This window comes from Ylistrum balloti, unplaced genomic scaffold (assembly GCF_031769215.1).
Source record: "Ylistrum balloti isolate Yb309-2 unplaced genomic scaffold, AGI_CSIRO_Ybal_v1 Utg370118, whole genome shotgun sequence".
Classification (NCBI taxonomy): Eukaryota; Metazoa; Mollusca; class Bivalvia; order Pectinida; family Pectinidae; genus Ylistrum; species Ylistrum balloti.
In genome coordinates, this window is record NW_026782136.1 from 334,678 (window position 1) to 359,241 (window position 24,564).

At 35.7% G+C, this 24,564-nt stretch overlaps 1 protein-coding gene across 1 annotated transcript; it reads right to left on the reverse strand.

Moving 5' to 3' along the window:
• Window positions 1-1,974: 1,974 nt before the first annotated feature.
• LOC132550295 (coiled-coil domain-containing protein 178-like) lies at window positions 1,975-23,986 on the reverse strand. Its single transcript, XM_060214341.1, has 20 exons — window positions 23,875-23,986; window positions 23,511-23,570; window positions 22,958-23,152; window positions 22,371-22,514; window positions 21,868-22,077; window positions 20,793-20,943; window positions 19,960-20,029; window positions 19,174-19,316; window positions 18,391-18,544; window positions 17,974-18,069; window positions 17,600-17,736; window positions 16,908-17,091; window positions 16,402-16,533; window positions 10,868-10,960; window positions 7,918-8,031; window positions 6,556-6,701; window positions 5,635-5,720; window positions 3,674-3,747; window positions 2,487-2,636; window positions 1,975-2,351 (listed from the first exon to the last, which is right to left on the reverse strand). The coding sequence occupies exons 1-20, from the start codon at window positions 23,984-23,986 to the stop codon at window positions 2,016-2,018; spliced, it is 2,787 nt and encodes a 928-aa protein (XP_060070324.1). The 3' UTR covers window positions 1,975-2,015.
• Between the last annotated feature and the right edge of the window lie 578 nt (window positions 23,987-24,564).

Sequence of the window (24,564 nt, forward strand, 5' to 3'; positions counted from 1 at the left end):
ATTTAAGGGATCTTTGACTGCTAGAAACCATTGTCCTAACTTAACCCTGAAATCATTTCATCAGATCTATATTTAGAATAAAAATATCATGTAAGCATCATACCCATATTTGCCTGTAGCCTTGTACAGCAGTACATTATGTGTTTCCCAACATGCGGTGACTGTGAACTGCTCTATAGAGATTTAGTAATGTTCTAGTGAATAAGTAGCAGAGGTATGAGTCAAACTTTACTGAAACCTGATACTTCTCTAACTAACTACGATGAGGAAAGAACAGTGGCAACAAAGTGTAATTTTATATTTTATTTAATTATCATTTCCCAATAAAATAATTAAGACATAGTACATCATATATAATGTGTAACATCTAGATGCTTACATAGCTGAACAGAACAGAGGTCAGAATAAAACTCAGGAAAGCCATTTCATTTTGTTGGCATTTAAGCACATACTGTAAATATGAAAATAATGATGAATTAGTGTTTCAGTACCAAAAACCCAAAATTAAAACTTCAGTTATATGGACTTAATGTGTATCACAATTACATCATGTATCCATCTGACTTTACATTAGCTGTGAAAATTTCTTGACCGTAAAATGTGAAAACTTCACAAAAATAACATGTGAAACTTCACAAAAGTAAAATGTGAAAACTTCCTGAAAGTAAAATGTGAAACTTCACAATAGTAAAATGTGAAAACTTCCTGAAAGTAAAATGTAAAAACTTCACAAAAGTAAGATGTGAAACTTCATAAAGGTAAGATGTGAAAAATATCTATGCAATACTTATTGCTAACTTTTCTACAATTCCAAAAAAATATCATTATTTATTTTATATATACTTCAACACTAATTTACTGTGAAAAATTATAATTTTAGAAAAAGATGTCCCATATTCGCCACTTCTAATTTAAATATGTGATTTAAATCTACCAACATTAAAAGGTTGTATGTGCCATCATAACCTTTCATCAATGACAAACAAGTTAAAGCAAGGAGTGATTGGCGTCAACATTTTAAATACACCTTAAATTTGACCTTTCAATTCTGTGATGTTTAACGTCAACGAGACAAGAACTGCATAATTTTTCTGTATATTTCAGGAATAGCTTACAAAAATAATTACAAAATGCTCAGCTGCAATTTAAAATTGCAATCACAAAAATATTGATAAACATTACCAACATCATTCAGAATCAATAAAGATATTTTCTTGCCATTTATTTCACTTCAAAATGATTTCTATCTTTTCCTTTACAATAATGCGTTTCTTATCTCCTGAATCAATGCTGAAAATTATAAATGCTGAAGTTCTGTACGTTTAAAAAAAAAAGAAACCAGCAATAATAGAAAGATGGGTTATCAGAAAGGCACATATTATTCTCAAGTTCATTTTTAAAAAATAAATTATCATTAAAACACAGTAGATCCTTACAGGAAGAATAGATTTTGACTAATGCTTTGATGTAATACTGGAGTATATGGACGGATATTTATTATCTTTATCACTTGTTATAACTTGGCTAGTTCTCCTAGTACAACATATAGTCACTTTGACAGGGCACAGTGTGGGCGTATCTAGAAAAGCACTAAACTGGAATGTGTTCATACAAATATAAATTCTGCTTTCTACTTCTGATACCTGCTGGAAGTGTTCTAGACACACAGTACTAGCATACAACATCATATTTAACAGTAATAATCTTGACGTCCTCTTGTCCTTGACATGGGGCGATGATCAAAATGTGCAAACCGATTCCATTACCTGACATTCACACTGACACCTAACACTGTGTAGGAACATCAATTTTTTTTTAACAATAAGTCTCGTGCACCTCACACTCTGTAACGATTTCCAGAAAAGTTCAGATCCAAACTCAAGCATTTTTAACTTTAAAAGATAAAGTTAATTACATATTTTGGAAATAAATATGTTGACAGCAGTTTAAGCTGAGATTCAAAACAACGGCATCCATTGATTAAGGACTTTATGATCTGATATCACACAGCAGAGTTAGACCTGTACAGGCTGTTGGCGGATAGGTGGTATAACAGGGGAGGCTCCTCGTAGATTGAGCCCTAACCTTCTCTCTTTCTCCTCCTCCCTGTCCTGGTGTGCCTTGATCATCTCCCATGCAACACGTCGTGCTGATTTTCCATCCATCTCGGTCTGCATAAAGGTCGTGATGTTCTTCAGTGCAACTTCCATCTGAGTCTGAAGATCAGCCACACAGATACCATTTATTTTAGACTCACTCTGCATGCGACGCAGCTCGGACTTGTTGTACAGTTCCCTGTACTTGAAGTACTCCAGCATAGCACCATGCATCCTCTGCTGCAAGGCTTGCAGCTGCAATCAGGACAAAAAATGGATATCAGACAAGTGACCAACCTGTTGGTGAGGTATCAGAAAAGTGACCTACCTGTTGGTGAGGTATCCGACAAGTGACCTACCTGTTGGTGAGGTATCAGACAAGTGACCTACCTGTTTACAGTCTTTAATTGCTTCTTCCAGCTTGACTCTCTCCTCATAGGTGTTAAGTATCTTGTCCTTCATCACAATGAAATCATTCTGCATCTGCCTATACTTTGATGCTAACTTCTTATTCAGCTCAAGTCGGCGTGATTGATCACCCTTTATAAAAAACATAAGAATATACAACTTTATATTACATGAAAAAAACTTTATTGCCTACACATTGTTTTGTTTCATTTTTCTGGATTTATCAATCTGTGAACAGCTAGGATCATTTCATGTCTCCTACAAGTAGCTGGTGGTTACCTCACTGAACAACATACAGGAGGCCCACTGCATGCCATCCACAGCAATAACAGTAAAGTGTTTTGCCCTAGGACATAACTTAGATAGTCCAAACTGGTTGAGAAACACTAACCACCAGATCTTCACCTGAAGTTTCATCGTCCAAAGCTCTACTGATTGAGATGCTGCAGCCCCAAATGTCTATGACTTGACATTTAAATCTTTAATAAAGATTTGTTTTTGACGAACAAGAGTTGTTGCAGAACAGCTTCCCTCACAAACGTTTGTCAAGAGCATATGAAAAATATATAGTTTGACATCTGTTAATGGTCTGTTGATAAGTACCACTATACAAAGTTTATAAATTGAAGTTGTTTGTCAAGCTACCTGTCTATATTGTATTTCGATGATAGTTTAATTAACACTAGTTGAGAGCTTACAGATCAATCTCTTACAAAGCAAATCATGTACAAACCTAGACCTATAGACTATGAGATGTTATAATAATCCTAACACTGAAACTCCGATTCCAAATATTTGTGCTTGTTGTATAGTTATAAAATTATGCGTCCCAACACATGCAAATTTCAACAGACACAAATAATGAAAAGTAAAAGATATCAAAACGCAGGTTTTTCCCCCAAAAATATCTTTTATTTCGACTCCTGATAATTAAACCCACAGGGACCTGATACAAAATTTATCAGTACCCTAATATAATAATAAAATGATTTCCTAATGGTTTCCAACACTTGAACCATATACTTAACACTTAAAAACCAATACTGACAACAGAGAAACAAAATTAGTTCTCCCTCTCATTCTAAGAGGTGATCTTAAATGGATGTCAATGGAATATTGTCTATCAAATCAGGAGTTGTATTATCCAAAGTGTATCAAATGCTACAGACCTGAGAGTCTTCCAAAAATCTTTTTCTGTCCTCCAGGAAGTCTCTATGGTTTTTATCATTATCATGAATCCGAGCTAAAATGAAGAGTATAGAATACAGGTATTATTCACATGTAACTATACCAAGTATTCCTTCAGTCTTTCTTTACAAAAATTCTCAAATCTACTTCTTTTCAACTACCTACATATCCCTACCACACTATATACACCTCCCTACCACACTATATACACTATATACATACCACATACACCTCCCTACCACACTATATACCTCCCTACCACACTATATACCTCACTACCACACTATATACATCTCCCTACCACACTATATACACCTCCCTACCACACTCTATACATCTCCCTACCACACTATATACACCTCCCTACCACACTATATACATCTCCCTACCACACTATATACACCTCCCTACCACACTATATACATCTCCCTACCACACTATATACATCTCCCTACCACACTATATACACCTCCCTACCACACTATATACATCTCCCTACCACACTATATACACCTCCCTACCTCACTATATACACCTCCCTACCACACTATATACACCTCCCTACCACACTATATACACCTCCCTACCACACTATATACACCTCCCTACCACACTATATACACCTCCCTAACACACTATATACATCTCCCTATCACACTATATATACCTCCCTACCTCACTATATACACCTCCCTACCACACTATATACACCTCCCTACCACACTATATACACCTCCCTACCACACTATATACACCTCCTTACCACACTATATAAACCTCCCTACCACACTATATACATCTCCCTACCACACTATATACACCTCCTTATCACACTATATACATCTCCCTACCACACTATATACACCTCCCTACCACACTATATACATCTCCCTACCACACTATATACACCTCCCTACCACACTATACATCTCCCTACCACACTATATACACCTCCCTACCACACTATATACATCTCCCTACCACACTATATACACCTCCCTACCACACTATATACATCTCCCTACCACACTATATACATCTCCCTACCACACTATATACACCTCCCTACCACACTATATACATCTCCCTACCACACTATATACATCTCCCTACCACACTATATACACCTCCCTACCACACTATATACACCTCCCTACCACACTATATACACCTCCCTACCACACTATATACACCTCCCTACCACACTATATACACCTCCCTACCACACTATATACATCTCCCTACCACACTATATACATCTCCCTACCACACTGTATACACCTCCCTACCACACTATATACATCTCCCTATCACACTATATACATCTCCCTACCACACTATATACACCTCCCTACCACACTATATACACCTCCCTACCACACTATATACATCTCCCTACCACACTATATACACCTCCCTACCACACTATATACATCTCCCTACCACACTATATACATCTCCCTACCACACTATATACACCTCCCTACCACACTATATACATCTCCCTATCACACTATATACATCTCCCTACCACACTATATACATCTCCCTATCACACTATATATACCTCCCTACCTCACTATATACACCTCCCTACCACACTATATACACCTCCCTACCACACTATATACATCTCCCTACCACAATATATACATCTCCCTATCACACTATATATACCTCCCTACCACACTATATACACCTCCTTACCACACTATATAAACCTCCCTACCACACTATATACATCTGCCAATATACATCTCCCTACCACACTATATACACCTCCCTACCACACTATATACATCTCCCTACCACACTATATACATCTCCCTACCATACTATATACACCTCCCTACCATACATATATAACATATGTATGTATTTGATGAAATTTTCATCTTTTGATAGTGATGTTTACTTAAACATTGCAATTATTTTGTTTTACCTAACAGATTTTCATAATCCAGTTTGAGATCTTCATCTAACTTCGTGTTCGTTTTCAGTTGGATATTGACCTCTTCCAAGCGCTCACTACAACAGAAACATGTCATGTGTATTCACCCTGTGATATTCCAGCACCAGAGTCAAGTGTTTTTGATAGCTTGAAACTATATGTGACAGCTGTATAACTAAATATGACTGCTGTAAAGCTTAATGTGGCAGTTGTAAAATTTTGTGACCTCTGTAAAACCATATGTGACAGTTGTAAAACTTTCTGACTTCTGTAAAACTGTTAAACTTTATAAACACTGTAAAACTTAGAGTGTCCTCTGTAAAACATTATATGTCCTCTGTAAAACTTATAAAATGACATTCTACTAATGTTTCCATCAAAGACAAACTTACTCACCATTCATGCTGTCCTTTTGAGTATCATGGGGTCTGGACTACTAAGGATATTACTTAAGCTAGTTATGGCCTTTTGTGTGTTGTACACCAACATAAAACTTACGTGAAGTCTGTGATGGCCTTTTGTGTGTTGTACACAAACATAAAACTTACCTTTGTGTACTGTACACGAACATAAAACTTACATGAAGTCTGTGATGGCCTTTTGTGTACTGTACACCAACATAAAACTTACGTGAAGTCTGTGATGGCCTTTTGTGTACTGTACACCAACATAAAACTTACGTGAAGTCTGTGATGGCCTTTTGTGTACTGTACACCAACATAAAACTTACGTGAAGTCTGTGATGGCCTTTTGTGTATTGTACACAAACATAAAACTTACCTTTGTGTACTGTACACGAACATAAAACTTACATGAAGTCTGTGATGGCCTTTTGTGTACTGTACACCAACATAAAACTTACGTGAAGTCTGTGATGACCTTTTGTGTACTGTACACCAACATAAAACTTACGTGAAGTCTACGATGGCCTTTTGTGTGTTGCTGACAAGTCTATCCATTGTTGTTTGCTCCCTGTCCCAATCATCCATCTGCTTGTTCATCAAGTCTGTTTTCCAGGACATATGATCTAACCTTTTATCCAACCCAAGCACTTCATTCTATAAGTAAAACAAGAGTATTAGTGAACCTGATGAATGCACTCCAAAAATGACTTTATTGGACACAAAATTAAACCAAAGGGCAATAATTCTGTTATTTAGAAGTTGTAGGCGCTGAGTTTGGTACACTGCACATTCCGTTAGTATGACCAATGTATACACCAAGTTTCAATAACTCCTAAATTATGCAAGAGTTATGGTTCTTGGACAATGTACTTCTCCTTATCGAGATCTATCTACGTATGAAGTTTCTTACAGCTTTAGTGATATGCTCCAGACAAAATTATGATAGATGGACAGGTGGACAGACGGATGGACAAATGAACAAAGCAGTGACTATATGCTCTCTCTAGTGATATGCTCCAGACAAAATTATGATAGATGGTGATGGATGGACAAATGAACAAAGCAGTGACTATATGCTCTCTCTAGTGATATGCTCCAGACAAAATTATGATAGATGGACAGGCTTTTTGGACAGATGGATGGACAAATGAACAAAGCAGTGACTTTTGTATATGCTCTCTCTAGTGATATGCTCCAGACAAAATTATGATAGATGGACAGGTGGACAGATGGATGGACAAATGAACAAAGCAGTGACTATATGCTCTCTCTAGTGATATGCTCCAGACAAAATTATGATAGATGGACAGGTGGACAGATGGATGGACAAATGAACAAAGCAGTGACTATATGCTCTCTCTAGTGATATGCTCCAGACAAAATTATGATAGATGGACAGGTGGACAGACGGATGGACAAATGAACAAAGCAGTGACTATATGCTCTCTCTAGTGATATGCTCCAGACAAAATTATGATAGATGGACAGGTGGACAGATGGATGGACAAATGAACAAAGCAGTGACTATATGCTCTCTCTAGTGATATGCTCCAGACAAAATTATGATAGATGGACAGGTGGACAGACGGATGGATAAATGAACAAAGCAGTGACTATATGCTCTCTCTAGTGATATGCTCCAGACAAAATTATGATAGATGGACAGGTGGACAGAAAGATGGACAAATGAACAAAGCAGTGACTATATGCTCTCTCTATGGGGAGCATAAAATATTCTTTTCAAAATTCAGAGCATTTGAAGATTCTCTGTTTCTTATAATTATCAACTCTTACTCTCCAAACCCTACTATACACTAATGGAACCGATACAAAAGTAAGATTTTGGTTAGCTGAAGTATTATCGTCTTACCTTGAGGTGGTCATGGTGCGGCTCTATTCCATTGATCTTGGATTTGAAAGTTTTATGCGACTCCTCGTGTTGTTTCTTTGTGTTTTGCAGCTGTGCAGTCAAGTGGTCCTTTTTCTGAAACATCACAATCAACACAGAAATATATTACTAAGTATCCTGACTAAAATGAGGCTGGAATTTTTTTAGGGGCCTAAGGGGCCTACTTTAACTTATTGCCAAATTTGGTAAAACATTTTCGTTCTTGATTCCGTCCTGAGCTCAAAACAATAGTATTAGATCACGACGAACAACCAATAGTCTTAATGTGATTTACTATACATTATTGATAAAAAAAAAAAAAAAAAATTCAAAAATTTGGATTTAAACACGGGATTGTCATTTACACTGCAATGTGTCTTAGTTTCTATTGTTGGTGAAAACTTATTTATATTATATAACAACAGATTGTTTTGCTGTGTTGAATAACATCATTTCAAACAACAAAACTTGAGATCATTTGATAAATTTACTATTTTATAACAGGGTTTACTTGTTATAAAATTCCACTAAAAACAAAAACACACACACAAATTATACTATTTACGAAACTAAAGACATTTTTCCATCACACAGTCTTTGAATTTTCTTATAACTAAAATCCAGTGATTTTAACGGTACCAGCTTTGTGTTATTGTGGCAAGCAGGGATTAATGATAAACTATTTGTAGTATAACACACATGTATATCCTTATAATAGACAATCAATTCACACAGTACACAATCTTTTTATCACAAATGATAATCAAAACCCACAAAAACAACAATTTACGATGTTTTGTCTTAAGACATACGAGATTGTATTAGATACAACAAACAGTCAGCACATCAGATGATGCTTGTTAAACTAGTAGACGTCCTACAAACTTATTTATTATATGCAGGTTTGAGACTTTAAGACCCCCGTCATTTTCTCATATCACCTGAATTATGTCCCCTTACTTCCTGTCTAATATACATTGTCTAGACACCAGGTACATATAATCAACACCGGCAGTAAAGGGCCATCAGATAATGTTTAGTAAGTATATAATCATGATCAATTTATTTACTCAGCACAAATAAGCTTTCATAACAACATATTCAGTATAGCCAGCCTGGTTGTTTGAAAGCTACATTGTACACCTATTATTAAGTCAATATCTGTTGGTACATCTATCTAAAATGAAAGACGATACTCGTATTGTCATTTATCTTAATTTTTGGTAGGTTTTAAAACTGGTAAAGAGGCATACAGAAAATGAATGTATACAGAAATGAAATTAGCATTCCCTAAACAGTATTTATAGTAACTTCAGAATACTAATTGGTGGGAAAGAGTTGGGTTTTTTCTCTTATCCTAACAGTAATCTTGCCCCAAGTGTTATGAAATAGACAGAAAATATTAACAAAAAAAAAAACCCCAAAAACAATGAGAGCTGTTTTGTCAGTCTTTGAATTGTTCCTTCTGTCCTCTTCTATAATATTTCAACAAAATCTTTAACTAGTAATAAAGATACTAACTTTGACCTTGACCTTTGAACTACCTACTGACTTTAAACATTTGTCAGTCAAGTATTGGTTTGATTAGGATCAACAGAAGTCATGTGATAGGGGACCATCATGTTTTGTTGATGGGGCCCTAACTATTCAATATTTACAGCTTACTAAGGTCTGAAATATCATTATCTCTGCTTGTTTTTAGAAAAAAAGCTGATTATACAAAAAGAAATATGTCTGGTACAATGACCCAGGTCAACACTGCAAATATACCCAGCAAACATGTCACCATATACTCTACCTCTGTGTTCTCTCTCCTCAGGGTATACATTCCTGTTAAGTCCTCCTTAACAGGCTGGCAGAAAACATTATTATATATATAACTGGCTGACAAACAAAATCGTATCTTTACATTTGCACTTCACACCGTCACGATGAATCTTCTTAATCCAAAGTACCTTATTTTCCAATATAACATCACTGATCTGGTTGGTATAGTACTATACTAATAATTGCTGATATAAATCAGTGTGTACAATATTGTCCTTGTAATTTTAACTGACTGCAGTAACTGTATCACAATTGTGTGAAATCATATGTAAATCATTGTCTTGTATCTATCAATTTTTTTCATAATTCATCATGAAAACAGACAAATATTTACAAAGCAAATAATATTATGAAATATTACCTGTTTGAATACATATCATCTAAAACTACATAACTATTACATGATTGTTGATTTAAGCAAATTCGAAAAAATTAGTCATAATAAACACAGTCAAAGGGAGATAACTCCTAAACAATAAATAAATCTATTTTAATGAAAAGATTATTAATACCATACCTGGTAAATAAAACAGAAAATGCAGTCAAAAGGACAAAGCCAGGGTTTTTCTCGATTAAGTTAAAAAAAATCAAATCTAACAAACATGAAAGTTTACCCTGAAAGCCGGAGTAATATCAACAGTAGTGCATAGAAATCTATTTAAGCATTGAACTGCCTTCATATGGCATTTATTTCCACTATAAATGACAGAGCTTTGCAGGCAAACATCATATTGTGTACTAGTTTAAAAAAAACTTTGTTTCAGAATATGCATTGGCTTACTAAAACTTATGTACAAATCTAGGGAATACAGCATGTTCCCATATGATTCCACAATTCTGCTTAGCTAATCCAAGTCAAGGGTCAAATGACCATAACACTACAGATAAGAAATAGATTTCTGCTAAAAAAGGTAATCTCTAGAATTGTAAGTAAATATTTTGACGAATTTCAAATAAGATGAAAAACTTTCATATTGAAAATGAATATTTTAAATTTATTTAAATCATAATATGGGTTTATTTTACAGCATTAAGGGATTAAACTATGCTTACATTTTATTCTTTATTTTTTCAATAATAAACTTTAAACTGATGAAATGATTACCTCATTATTTTCTTTTTTGGCCGTGCGGAGTTTCTTAACCTTGACCAGCACCTCGTCCACTAACCCGTCCACTTCAGTGGCTACCTTTTTAGCCTGTCAAAAGAAAAATAAAATGAATTCACAGTAAGAAGGCAGCTGACAGATTTCTAAACAGGAAAGAGACATTCTTTCATCACATCTGTTTTTGTAGTGTTCTGAATGTCAAAGATTACAATAAATTAAAAAACAAAAATATATATATATAAACAATGTATATGTAAAACATCATGAAAATACCAACATGTCAACATGATTATAATTCAAACTGAAATTCCGTAAAACTAGGGGAAAATATGAACAATAGAAAGATTTACACAGAGACTCCTGAAAAAGTAAAAGAATAAGACCAGGTGTTCCAAAAGAGTAAGCATCTTCTGCTTCATCGACGACTTCTGACATACACACACACATATATATATATATATATATATATATGGGGGTGTGTGTATAGAGGAAACAGGAATAATATGCAGCTGCCACACAAAAGTTTCTTTTTACATATTTCTGAATAAACAAAAACTGGACACCAGGAACAGAGGTCAAGATATAGGTAGCCGGTTGTTGTTCCTACTCAGCTTGCCTCCGATATCGCAGACCAATCAGTTTAACTTCTGTTGCAAACTTAAATGTCAATTCCATGCATGTCAGTAATGATAAGGTATTTGTAATTCATAGTTGTTGGTTTCAAATCCAAATTAGGTAAGTTACAGGGTTTTAAATCATAGCATGTTTGTTTCATACATTTATCAGGTTTAGACTAAAAATAAAACATTGTAATATTTCCCTTTATCAAAATCAAAAATTAAAATAAAATTTCATTGGATTGTTTGAATTAAATGAAGAACACCACACAAGGAAGTCATCTCTCTGTTATAGGTCACACTTTCTCAGATAAAACAAAACCTTCATTGAGTGAATCAGAACTCTGCTAAATCACACACACAAACAACTCTCTATTAAACAGTTAAACTGAAGAAATCGCAAAAAAAAAAAAAATTTGTTAAAATGAAATTTACCACCTTTCTTTAATTTCTACAAATTAATGGACAACACAAACTTGAATGTTACTTATATTTATTTCTCTTGTCTTCAGTTTCACATTATCACAGTATTGTGTCCTACAACCATCACGTTTACTTTATTCTACACCTCTGCTGCCATTATCAGAGTACACCTATCATAAATATTTTTGCTGTATTGCGCAGTAAAGGAAAACAGCTGTATTGCAGCACATGCATTAATTCTACAGAATTACTTTTCTGAATTACCCCTTGCGCCTGGATATTTTATTTAAAATATGAATAATTGTCTAAATAACCTTTTATTTGGTGTAATAAAAAAATTTATTTACAATATTAAAAACATTGCCTTTTATATCCTTTGAAGTGATGAAGAGTGGAACTGTTTTTCCGGATGAAGTAATTATTCTAACATGCGTTATCAGGCACAGTTCTGCATAGTGTCAACGTCAGGTAAATAAACATCAAAAAGACCTGACAAATTATCAAAATTTTGAAAGTTTGAATTTTTAATAAATTTGCAGGATAAATAGAATACCTGATAAGTGTCTTAAAACATAGCTACAATTTGGCTCATGACAGAAAGACAAGAGTGGCTGTCAGAGACTCCCCACCTTCGTCTCTCTTCACCATTGCCAAAATACAGCTCATTTTTTAAGACACTAACCATGTATTCTCTATGTAACCTAATCATGCCTTCAATTTCATATCGTAATTGTAGTGTTTCTTAATCAACTCTTTAAAGTTACATGTGAAAACTAGCGAAGAAATCCAGTCAGAGCTGATAATTTTGGAAAAGGGGCATAACTCCTGTAGATATAGTTAGGTCACAATACATTAAGATGAAGCCTGCATGAGTGACTCTGCTCTGATTCAGGATAGACAACACCTGTCCAGCTGTATATGTTTTAAGACAGACACTATCATCCCTGTATATATATCTTGTAACTTTATTAAACAAAAGTCACAAATGTCCTTGTGACATGAAATATTGAATGTAAAGACCAGGCGTAAGATTAGCAGTAACTGTTTCAGAATAATTCCTTTTGGGAAAAAGACATCTTGAGAAGAACACTGGTAAGAAATGTCAGATATCTTAGTCATGCTTCAATATTAAAAATTGAGAAACAAAGTAGACACTATGGTGTAGTAGGTCATGCAAAAAATATGTTACGGTTCTGTTGGTTCTCTCTAAAGAGTCTGACCAAAAACAAACATGTCAGTCCTGATGTTAATGTTACACTGGTCAGTCCTAATGCCTACAGTGTAACACTGGTCAGTCCTAATGCCAACAGTGTAACACTGGTCAGTCCTAATGCCTACAGTGTAACACATGTAAGTCCTGATAGTAATGTAACACTGGTCAGTCCTAATGCCTACAGTGTAACACTGGTCAGTTCTGATGCCAACAGTGTAACACTGGTCAGTCCTAATGCCAACAGTGTAACACTGGTCAGTCCTAATGCCAACAGTGTAACACTGGTCAGTCCTAATGCCTACAGTGTAACACTGGTCAGTCCTAATGCCTACAGTGTAACACTGGTCAGTTCTAATGCCAACAGTGTAACACTGGTCAATCCTAATGCCAACAGTGTAACACTGGTCAGTCCTAATGCCAACAGTGTAACACTGGTCAGTCCTAATGCCTACAGTGTAACACTGGTCAGTCCTAATGCCTACAGTGTAACACTGGTCAGTTCTAATGCCAACAGTGTAACACTGGTCAGTCCTAATGCCAACAGTGTAACACTGGTCAGTCCTAATGCCAACAGTGTAACACTGGTCAGTCCTAATGCCTACAGTGTAACACTGGTCAGTCCTAATGCCTACAGTGTAACACTGGTCAGTTCTAATGCCAACAGTGTAACACTGGTCAGTCCTAATGCCAACAGTGTAACACTGGTCAGTCCTAATGCCAACAGTGTAACACTGGTCAGTCCTAATGCCTACAGTGTAACACTGGTCAGTCCTAATGCCTACAGTGTAACACTGGTCAGTTCTAATGCCAAGTGTAACACACTTAAGTCCTGATAGTAATGTAACACTGGTCAGTCCTAATGCCTACAGTGTAACACTGGTCAGTCCTAATGCCAAGTGTAACACACGTAAGTCCTGATAGTAATGTAACACTGGTCAGTCCTAATGCCAAGTGTAACACATGTAAGTCCTGATAGTAAGCTTGTATCTTAAAAGAAATTTGAAATAATCAATGATTAATAACTATCAATCATGTTAACACATTATGTTAGGCCACAGCAATCCAGTTGTCATATTTAGTGCCCTACAGATTCTCACCAGCTGAGTGCCTCTGTAATACCACTAAGTATGTCACAGACTTACCTGATACTGAGCGGAGTTTGACAGATCTTCATCATCACTGTCATCCTCCTCATCTACTATGACATGTGCCTGGGGAAGTTTAATGTCCACACATATGTGAAATGGAGGAATTAAGGGTATCACAAAGTGAATGGGTGGAGACACATACTGTAACATTGTCTATTGGGAGACAGACACACAATATAACATTGTCTAATGGAGACACACTTTAACATTGTCTAATGGAGAGACACACTGTAACATTGTCTAATGGAGACACACACTGTAACATTGTCTATTGGGAGACAGACACACAATATAACATTTTCTAATGGAGAGAGACACATACTGTAACATTGTCTAATGGAGAGACACACTTTAACATTGTCTAATGGAGAGACACACTGTAACATTGTCTAATGGAGACACACACTGTAACATTGTCTATTGGGAGACAGACACACAATATAACATTGTCTAATGGAGAGAGACACATACTGTAACATTGTCTAATGGAGACACACTGTAACATTGTCTAATGGAGACACACACTGTAACATTGTCTAATGAAGAGAGACACACACTGTAACATTGTCTAATGGAGAGAGACACACACTGTAACATTGTCTAATGGAAAGAGACGCACACTGTAACACTGTCTAATGGAGAAAGACACAGACTGTAACATTTGTCTAATGGAGAGAGACACACATTTTAACACTGTCTAATGGAGAGAGACATGCACTGTAACATTTGTCTAATGGAGAGAGACACACACTGTAACATTGTCTAATGGAAAGAGACGCACACTGTAACACTGTCTAATGGAGAAAGACACAGACTGTAACATTTGTCTAATGGAGAGAGACACACATTTTAACACTGTCTAATGGAGAGAGACATGCACTGTAACATTTGTCTAATGGAGACAGACACACTGTAACATTGTCTAATGGAGAGAGACACTGTAACACAAATCTGCTGGCCGCTGTCCTTTCACATCAGTACTAGACATCCAATGTAATTATGATACTATAATTGCATTCAGGATCACTGTATTGTGACATCAAAATTAACGCTCTTACCAGACATTCCATGTCTTGGCTGTTCTCATTACTTTACTTACTCCATCGTATGAAATGAAGTTTTATGTTCAGAATAACACAAATCCTGATTTATAATATACTGTTGATAATGTAATTGTGAGTAATGATAACTTCACTAATTATAATTGACAATCAACAGGTGACATTTTGGTAAATCCCATGAGACTTTTTAGTGATGGTGTGTGTAGTGGACAAGTGATGGTGTGAGTAGTGGACAAGTGATGGTGTGAGTAGTGGACCAAAGACGGTGTGTGTAGTGTACAAATGATGGTGTGTGTAGTGTACAAGTGATGGTTTGTGTAGTGTACAAGTGATGGTGTGTGTAGTGGACAATTGATGGTGTGTGTAGTGGACAAGTGATGGTGTGTGTAGTGTACAAGTGATGGTGTGTGTAGTGTACAAGTGATGGTGTGTGTAGTGTACAAGTGATGGTGTGTGTAGTGGACAAGTGATGGTGTGTGTAGTGTACAAGTGATGGTGTGTGTAGTGTACAAGTGATGGTGTGTGTAGTGGACAAGTGATGGTGTGTGTAGTAGACAGAGATGGTGTGTGTAGTGGACAAGTGATGGTGTGCGTAGTGGACAAGTGATGGAGTGTGTAGTGGACAAGTGATGGTGTGTGTAGTGGACCAGTGATGGTGTGTGTAGTGTACAAATGATGACGTGTGTAGTGTACAAGTGATGGTGTGTGTAGTGGACAAGTGATGGTGTGTGTAGTGTACAAGTGATGGTGTGTGTAGTGGACAATTGATGGTGTGTGTAGTAGACAGAGATGGTGTGTGTAGTGGACAAGTGATGGTGTGTGTAGTGGACAAGTGATGGTGTGTGTAGTGGACAAGTGATGGTGTGTGTAGTGGACAAGTGATGGTGTGTGTAGTGGACCAGTGATAGTGTGTGTAGTGGACAAGTGATGGTGTGTGTAGTGGACAAGTGATGGTGTGTGTAGTGGTGTGTGTAGTGGACAAGTGATGGTGTGTGTAGTGAACAAGTGATGGTGTGTGTAGTGGACAAGTGATGGTGTTTCATTAGTGGCTGATATCCAGATACCCTACCTTCTCTCTCCTTTGACTAGTTTCTCCTTTGGCTCTGGTTAGTTCTGTGGAGTCAGAAGTGATACGTGCAGTAAGAACGGTTCTAGTGTGTACTTCATCCTTCACCTGTCGCCGGAGTGTTTCTACAGTCACCTGTCAATCACATCACATAGTGTTATAATGAAAAAAACATTTTGAGATAAAAAACAGAAATTTCTTTAAAATTTTATATCCAGAATTATTGTTATCAATATACATACACATGTAGGCAGAGACAATACTACTAATATATATGGATCTAGTGACCTAGGACACTGATTGTGACCTGTTGATCATGACCTTCAATATTTCTACCACTGATTTCATAAAACCTTGAGACATACTGGCCTGCTTTATATACTGACTTAGAAGTATTGACCTCCTGACCCTTGATGACCTACTGACCCCTAATGACCTCCTGACCCCTGGTGACCTCCTGACCCCTGATGAACTCCTGACCCCTGATGACCTCCATGTCACTTACTAACCTTAAGGCTCTCCTCCGACTTGAATGCCTTTTCCTGTTCATTCTGAAGCTGGTCCCGGATACTGGTGTTGATATGCTGAACTTTGTGGTACTCCTCCATAGTAACAGTCATCTGTTGCTGAAGTTTCATTCTCTCCTTGTGGATACGAGCCACGTTCTTCTCATCGGCCACCTTCTGTCGCTCACTGTTAAACAAATGTTAGATAATCTTCATGTAGCATCAAAGCTGTACTGTTTCTTACCTTAAAACATCTGGAATCTTAATATGAAATCTTATTTCTACAAACATCACACAGACAATAACAGTAATTTATAATCTGCAAGAAAAATACTACAAATGTTTGAAATAACAACACAAGATACCCAAAGGATTTCCTGGCCAATCAGTATTTTATTTATCATTAGGGTCTTGTTTTAAAATCTCTACCTTAATATTTTAAAATTAGGCCCTACCCTCCAGTGGCACCATCCTTTGTTTATACCATGTTATCCCCTACATGCACAACCCCAGCCTCTGCCTCCAGTCAAAGACCTATTCTTCATCTATATATAATTGACAGTATCCTTAATCGTCGTATGACTTACAACAAAATAACTTAGAATTCCTTAAGAAGATGAAGAAAATGGCTGATGCTGTTCCAGCTGAGCTAACCATCAAGTATCATAACATCAGACCCTAACAGTCTTTCTTACCAATCTTTAATCTTGTCTTGGTAGTCGTGTACTTCCATTTCAGCTTCTTGGTTCTTTAGAAGGATAGTCCGCAATTTGGAGTCATGTTGCTTCACTTTGGTCTCAAGTTCTGCTATTTTGTGGTCATTGGAACTTTTCTGAATTCACAGTATACTTAAAATCACAACAGGGCATTACTTTCAATATCACCAATACTCTGACAATCAATTATGTTAATAATAAAAAGATAACAGTATTTTTTTCTAAATGACCCTCGTTAACAAGAAGTGGATCTATACAGTTTTTTGACAATCAATTACATTTGATATAAATAAAAATAAAACAGAATTTTTTCTAAAAGACCATTATAACTAGGCAATATACTTATAAATTACCTTTGAATTCATCTCCTGTAAAAGCGATGCATTCTCATTTTCCAGTCGCTCACGCTCAAACTCTGCTTCGGCTATCTTGGACTGCAACTCAGTGACCTGTAAACGATGATAACTGAATCATGTATACAAAGTACAGTAACTCTAACATGTACACACACTAGCATCGCTATAGAAACGACAGAGACAGTTGATGCTCCAGGAGGGTTAAATTAATTTGTATCACCTCCGCAACTATCTCACCACACAAATCATTTCTATGAAGAATTTAGCACATTTTATCTTCTCCACAATATAAACTTACACAACTTAGATCTATTGACATTTATGAAGCCTGAATTCCCTCCCCAATATGTAGTATTTCCACTTTTGAAGGCCTCCATTTCATCAATGATACAAACACTAGTGTCTTTTACTCACTTTTCTAGACTGCATCTCCTCAGCGACCTTGGCATTCTCATATCTGACCTCTAACACAGTCAGTTCCTGTTCATTGTCCCTGAGTTGTTGGTTGGTGTCGTTGATTTGATGGGTATAAGCATTATGGGTCATTTTAGCCTCTGAGAGCTCCTCACTGTCAAAAACATAAGCACACATAAAGAAATATTGCTCTTCTACTGTCAAATCCTTAACCTTTACATGACCCCACTTAATTGATTTGAAAACTGTTTTTAGTGAAAGCAGAGGTTAAAAGTCTGTGTAGGAAACAGATTCATATCCTGTAACCTCATGGTCAGATGATACTATTCATAATTTGGTTGTAATGAAGCTGTTTTGTCTTAATGAAAATATCAGTCAATTGGACAAGCCCTGGTCCTGAGAAATTGGACGTAAATGTTGCTCTATACCATGTACAACTGGACAAGCCCAGGTGAAGCTGGTGAAGCCATCTATTCCAAAGTGTTCAGGTGTGACCTTTGAGCCTTTCACCTTGATTGATTACCGCTAAAGACTTAATAAGGTGTAGAATTTGATGTTGTAATATTATGATATGATTATGAACTTAATCAGTTCAGGGGTCACGAGATATCATAAGCTTGAGCTTTAGACTCAAGGACAGATGAACATACAGGCAAACAACTTACTACACTTGCATATTTTCATATATCTCCCATTACCTAGTAGAGGGGTGTAATAGGTTCTTCTAAACAGTTATTTTTAATATTTAATTAAGAGTAAAGAACTGGACAGATATTTACTCACCTTATAGTGGTCAATTCATCTTTGACCGTGTCCAGTTCTCGTTTGATATGTGATCGCTCAGTGTCAGCTTTCTGCATTGCCTCGCTGGACTTGGATGCTGTTTTCTCCTGTCGCTGTGTAGTGGTGTCAAGTTCAGTGACAGTCTAATACAAAATACAAAAATGGATAAAGAGTCTTCTCAGAAACAGTTGATAAATTTTCTGATGTGTATATAGAATATCAATTCCAAGGAGCCAGACAGTCAGGAGTATGTTGTAAGTGTAGACTTCGGTAACAAAATGTTCTGAAGTTTATAAAGAATATCAACTCCAGACAGCCAGACTTTGTGAAGTATATAATAAGTGTAGGCTACAATAAGATATTCTGAAGTGTGTAGAGAATATCAATGTCAGACAGTCAGACATTGTGAAGTATATATTAAGTGTAGGCTACAATAAGATATTCTGAAGTGTGTAGAGAATATCAATGTCAGCCAGACATTGTGAAGTATATGTTAAGTGTAGGCTACAATAAGATATTCTGAAGTGTGTAGAGAATATCAATGTCAGCCAGACATTGTGAAGTATATATTAAGTGTAGGCTACAATAAGATATTCTGAAGTGTGTAGAGAATATCAATGTCAGACAGACAGACATTGTGAAGTATATATTAAGTGTAGGCTACAATAAGATATTCTGAAGTGTGTAGAGAATATCAATGTCAGAAAGACAGACATTGTGAAGTATATATTAAGTGTAGGCTACAATAAGATGTTCTGAAGTGAAGAATTTAACTTGAAGACTTACCTCAGTTTGTGCATTTTTTATTCTGGCCATAGCCTCCAATTCCAATTCTAATTTTTCTTCAACCAAAGGTCTAAAAAGAAAAAAAAAATGTTTACAACGAGAATAAATTGATTGTACATTATCATATATACATTATACAAACCATATTTATTCTGCCATATGCAGATTTTGCTGTTTTGGAGTTAAAATTGTCAAAGAACAGGAAATATGATTACATGATGTCACTCTTTTCCATGAAATTTTCAAGTTCAGTATTTGCTATGCAATCTTATGGCAAAAACAGAAAAAATAAGACAAGAAAATGCTGATACTAGTATACATTATACACATTGAAAATAACACGTTACAGGTTGCAATGTTTTAAAACTCTACAGAAAGTTTTGTTTAGTATTCATTTCATTGGTCATTTATGCATTAATCAGTCTTATTTTTCCTTTTTATTTAAGGAGCAAAACATCATACTAATACAATAGAATGATAAGGCAGAATGGTACAAAAACTAAACAAAATTAGCGTGTCTTATTTGGATCATGAATCAGAAATTTAGAAGAATGGGTTCCTTTTAAAACAATGATTTTACAACAAAAAAATTGTAGTGACAAAGAAACACAAAATTTAACTTCATGCCAAATATCTGCAAACAGTTTTCTAATCCTAAACAGCTTCAACAAAATCTCTAAGGACCAATATCAAAGCTTGGCATTTTATTTGATCTTTAAACTCTAAATTAATTGACTAAACAAAATGGACTTTAAAAAATGTGAACTGAAATCAAACATCAGATTCAAGAAAGTCCTGAATCATCAGCTTTTCCAACAGGAAAACAAATTTACATGTGTTTCTTGACGAAGGCTATGTCCTCAATAAGTCTGGAGTTTAGAACCTCTGCTATGTTACATCGATCCTGCATGCGCTTGTCATTCCTAGTGGCGTAGGCAACATGCCATTGTAACTCATTCAGGTCCATGATACATGCCTCGTGTTCTGTTAAACAATGCAGGTATTAGACTTTAACATAGTGTTCTTACTTTGAACATATGTCACAATTCTATGGACATATGTCACAATTCTATGGACATATGTCACAATTCTATGGACATATGTCACAATTCTATGGACATATGTCACTCTTCTATGGACATATGTCACTCTACTATGGACATATGTCACTCTTCTATGGACATATGTCGCACTACTATGAACATATGTCACTCTACTATGGACATATCACACTACTATGGACATATGTCACTCTACTATGGACATATGTCACTCTACTATGGACATATGTCACTCTTCTATGGACATATGTCGCACTACTATGGACATATGTCACTCTACTACAGACATATCACACTACTATGGACATATGTCACTCTACTATGGACATATGTCACTCTTCTATGGACATATGTCACACTACTATGGACATATGTCACTCTACTATGGACATATGTCACTCTTCTATGGACATATGTCGCACTACTATGGACATATGTCACTCTACTATGGACATATCACTCTACTATGGACATATCACTCTACTATGGACATATGTCACACTACTATGGACATATGTCACACTACTATGGACATATGTCACTCTACTATGGACATATGTCACACTACCATGGACATTTGTCACTCTACTATGGACATTTTTACAAATCATAAGTTCATATGCCAATACATATATTGAAAGTAGGCTTGTCTCATTTTTTAGTGTATTAAAACAGAAATAGTGTGGAATGAGTTTTTTTTTCTGAAGAGTCAACACTGCCGTGTTTAATTTTCATTGAAATGTACAATTATTGTAGACCTGATAGGTGTAATTAGCTTTAAAGTATCAAATCAAAGGCCTATTCTGATAATATGTCATTACAATCCAGTAAATCATAAATTTGTCACCTTTCTGGACAACAGCTGGCATTTCCACCAAGCGTTTGAGACAGAGACGATCTATTTTCCCATTTAGTCGGATGACTTTTTCTTTTTCTTGCTCCAGTCTGTTGATCACTTCTTGACGATCATTTTCTAGTCGGGCCAGCAAGGTGATGACTTCATCCACAACTTCCTCAGCACCAAGAAACGGTACATCCAGGCCTTCGTAGTCATCATCTGTAATCGTTCGCTTTGTGTTATACTTGGAAAATATTATGGACGAGTTCCTGACAGGGATAGTCATCAGAATAAGTGGACTGTGTGATTAAGTCTTTGTAAACTTCTTTTTAAAAGACACAGTTAATTGCATTTTATGTACCCAGGTGCATATATTTCCCAACTAGGTACATATCTACAAGATACAGTTTTTAAAATTCATTTTTGTTTTCATCAACATTTGTACACAGTGGCTATCTGTTTTGGCAGCCCTTGTAAAAGTGTAACCCAATGACATACACATTTTTCCCTACCTTTGTTAACCCCTGTACCCCTGATGGCAAGAGACCCTGCAGATGATGGCACTGATGTCATAGAGCTGCGAGTTTTCGCACTGGAAAGAAATTTTGAACCATCCTCACTGGACCTTGCAAATCTCAGCTGTTTTCTGCTTCCGGCTGAAAATTAGAAACATTTATGTGAGAAACATGGTGTATAATAAAGTTGCACTAAAAAAAATCAATCTTAAACTTAGGACATTCTAAGTAAAAGTAAGGTTGTTTTCCGGGAACTTATTCTACTCTGTCCAATACTTTTTTTAAGAACTATGTTTGTTATAACAGAGAGTTAATCAGTGAAGAAATAAATGATCTTATGCAATGACTGTAGATCTTGCCAATGATAAAGGTAAGCAGCCACACCAACTTGAAGACATCTTTATATTCAGATCTATTGATACAGAATTCTCCAGCAAGCATTTTAGTTTTGTCATCAGACAATAAAGTTGTCTGCTCAAACATCTTAATTTTGTAAACAGAATTTACAAATGACAAATTTGTTCCCAGAAAACTTTTGAATTTTGTCTACAAGTGTCAAATTTGTCAACAGCAAACATTTTTACCTTCATGCATAGATGCACGACTCCTATTCTCTTCCTCACGTTCTCTAAACCATTCCTCTATAATGTTCTGAATAAGTTCCAGATGAGACACTGCCTTCTTCACACATGGGGAGGTTGTTTGTACAAGTTCACAACTCTTTCTACGCAGCAGCTTTCGTATTTTGGGCCAATTTTCTGGCAGTGGAAACACTTTGTCTGTAAGATTACACATCAGTTTGAATTAGGAACATGTTATGGTGATACACATATGAAAAAGCAGGAGAGATTTTATCTTTTTTTTTTTTAATTCAACGAAAACAAATAAGTCAATAAATCCATAATAATTTTACACTATCTCTGTAACTAAAGATAAAACATAACTCATTTCATATACATATTAAAATAATATCAGGTTATTATATTTATGTTGCAAATTTTATTGATACCGGTAGTTCCTGGCTACCCTTGGCAGCGGAAATGTGATGTCCATTTATAAGTATCATATTGAAATGTCTTTTCGTCTACTCTGTTTTTCATTATACAGTCTACTTAGAAAAGAAAAAGACAGAAATACCTTCAGCTTCAATTAACTCTAGATCATTTGCATCTTGATCTGAGCCGCTTGTACTGGCCACTGAAAGATAACAAATTAGAAACAGATGTAAACACTGTCTACTGGCCATGGACAATTCTACCAGCTACCTAAATCTATGGTATAAAATCATAGTTTATAACACACACTGTATTTCCACTGAAATGTTTGTGACCTTTCTTCAAGGATAGTTCATAAATGAATTAAAATTGATTTTACTGACCAGAATCATTGAACCCATAGAAAAACAGTTCTATCATATGAATTTACTGACCAGAATCATTGAACCCATAGAAAAACAGTTCTATCATTTGAATTATACAAAACATGTGTAGGAATACGTTACCTTGTAATGACTGGGAGCTGGCAACAAGAGCACTTTTGCTCTGTGTAAACTGTGAACTGAAGGTTTCCCTGGGCTCCACATCTTCCAGCCTCACCACTTTTGTCATAGACATCTTGATAGTATGTCAGTTATTTTCTTCCATTTTAAAGTGACCTGAATATTTGACAAAACATTATATGAATATGTATTTATTAAAGCTAAAATAAGATATCATGTATAATCATCAATGTGAACATTAAGTGCCAGTCAACTAAGTAGCTAAACAATTCCTCCAAACATTTCTGAAATATGTTTAGGAATTAAAATGCCTGTATGTGTGTGTAAACAGAACATCATTTATGGGCTAATGATGAATATTATAGTTACTGATCTATAATTCCAGCAATTGCTTAAATTCAAACTGAGACTACATGAATTAAAAATCCATTCTCATTATGAGAGTGTTATATATTAAAATCATCAAAATAGTGATTTCCTCCGATTTCCAATTGAAGGCTTAGAAAACTTTATTTCAACATAATGTATAAATATCTTTAGTATAGCTGTGAACCAGTTCAAAATGATAAAGCAGTAATGATATATGTAAAAATGTTCATCTTTTTGGATCCAAATGCATTTGCTTTTAGCCAGTTCCTATTTATTTACTTAGTCTTACTTATTCGCTACTGATCTCAAGCCTTTAGGCCTCTA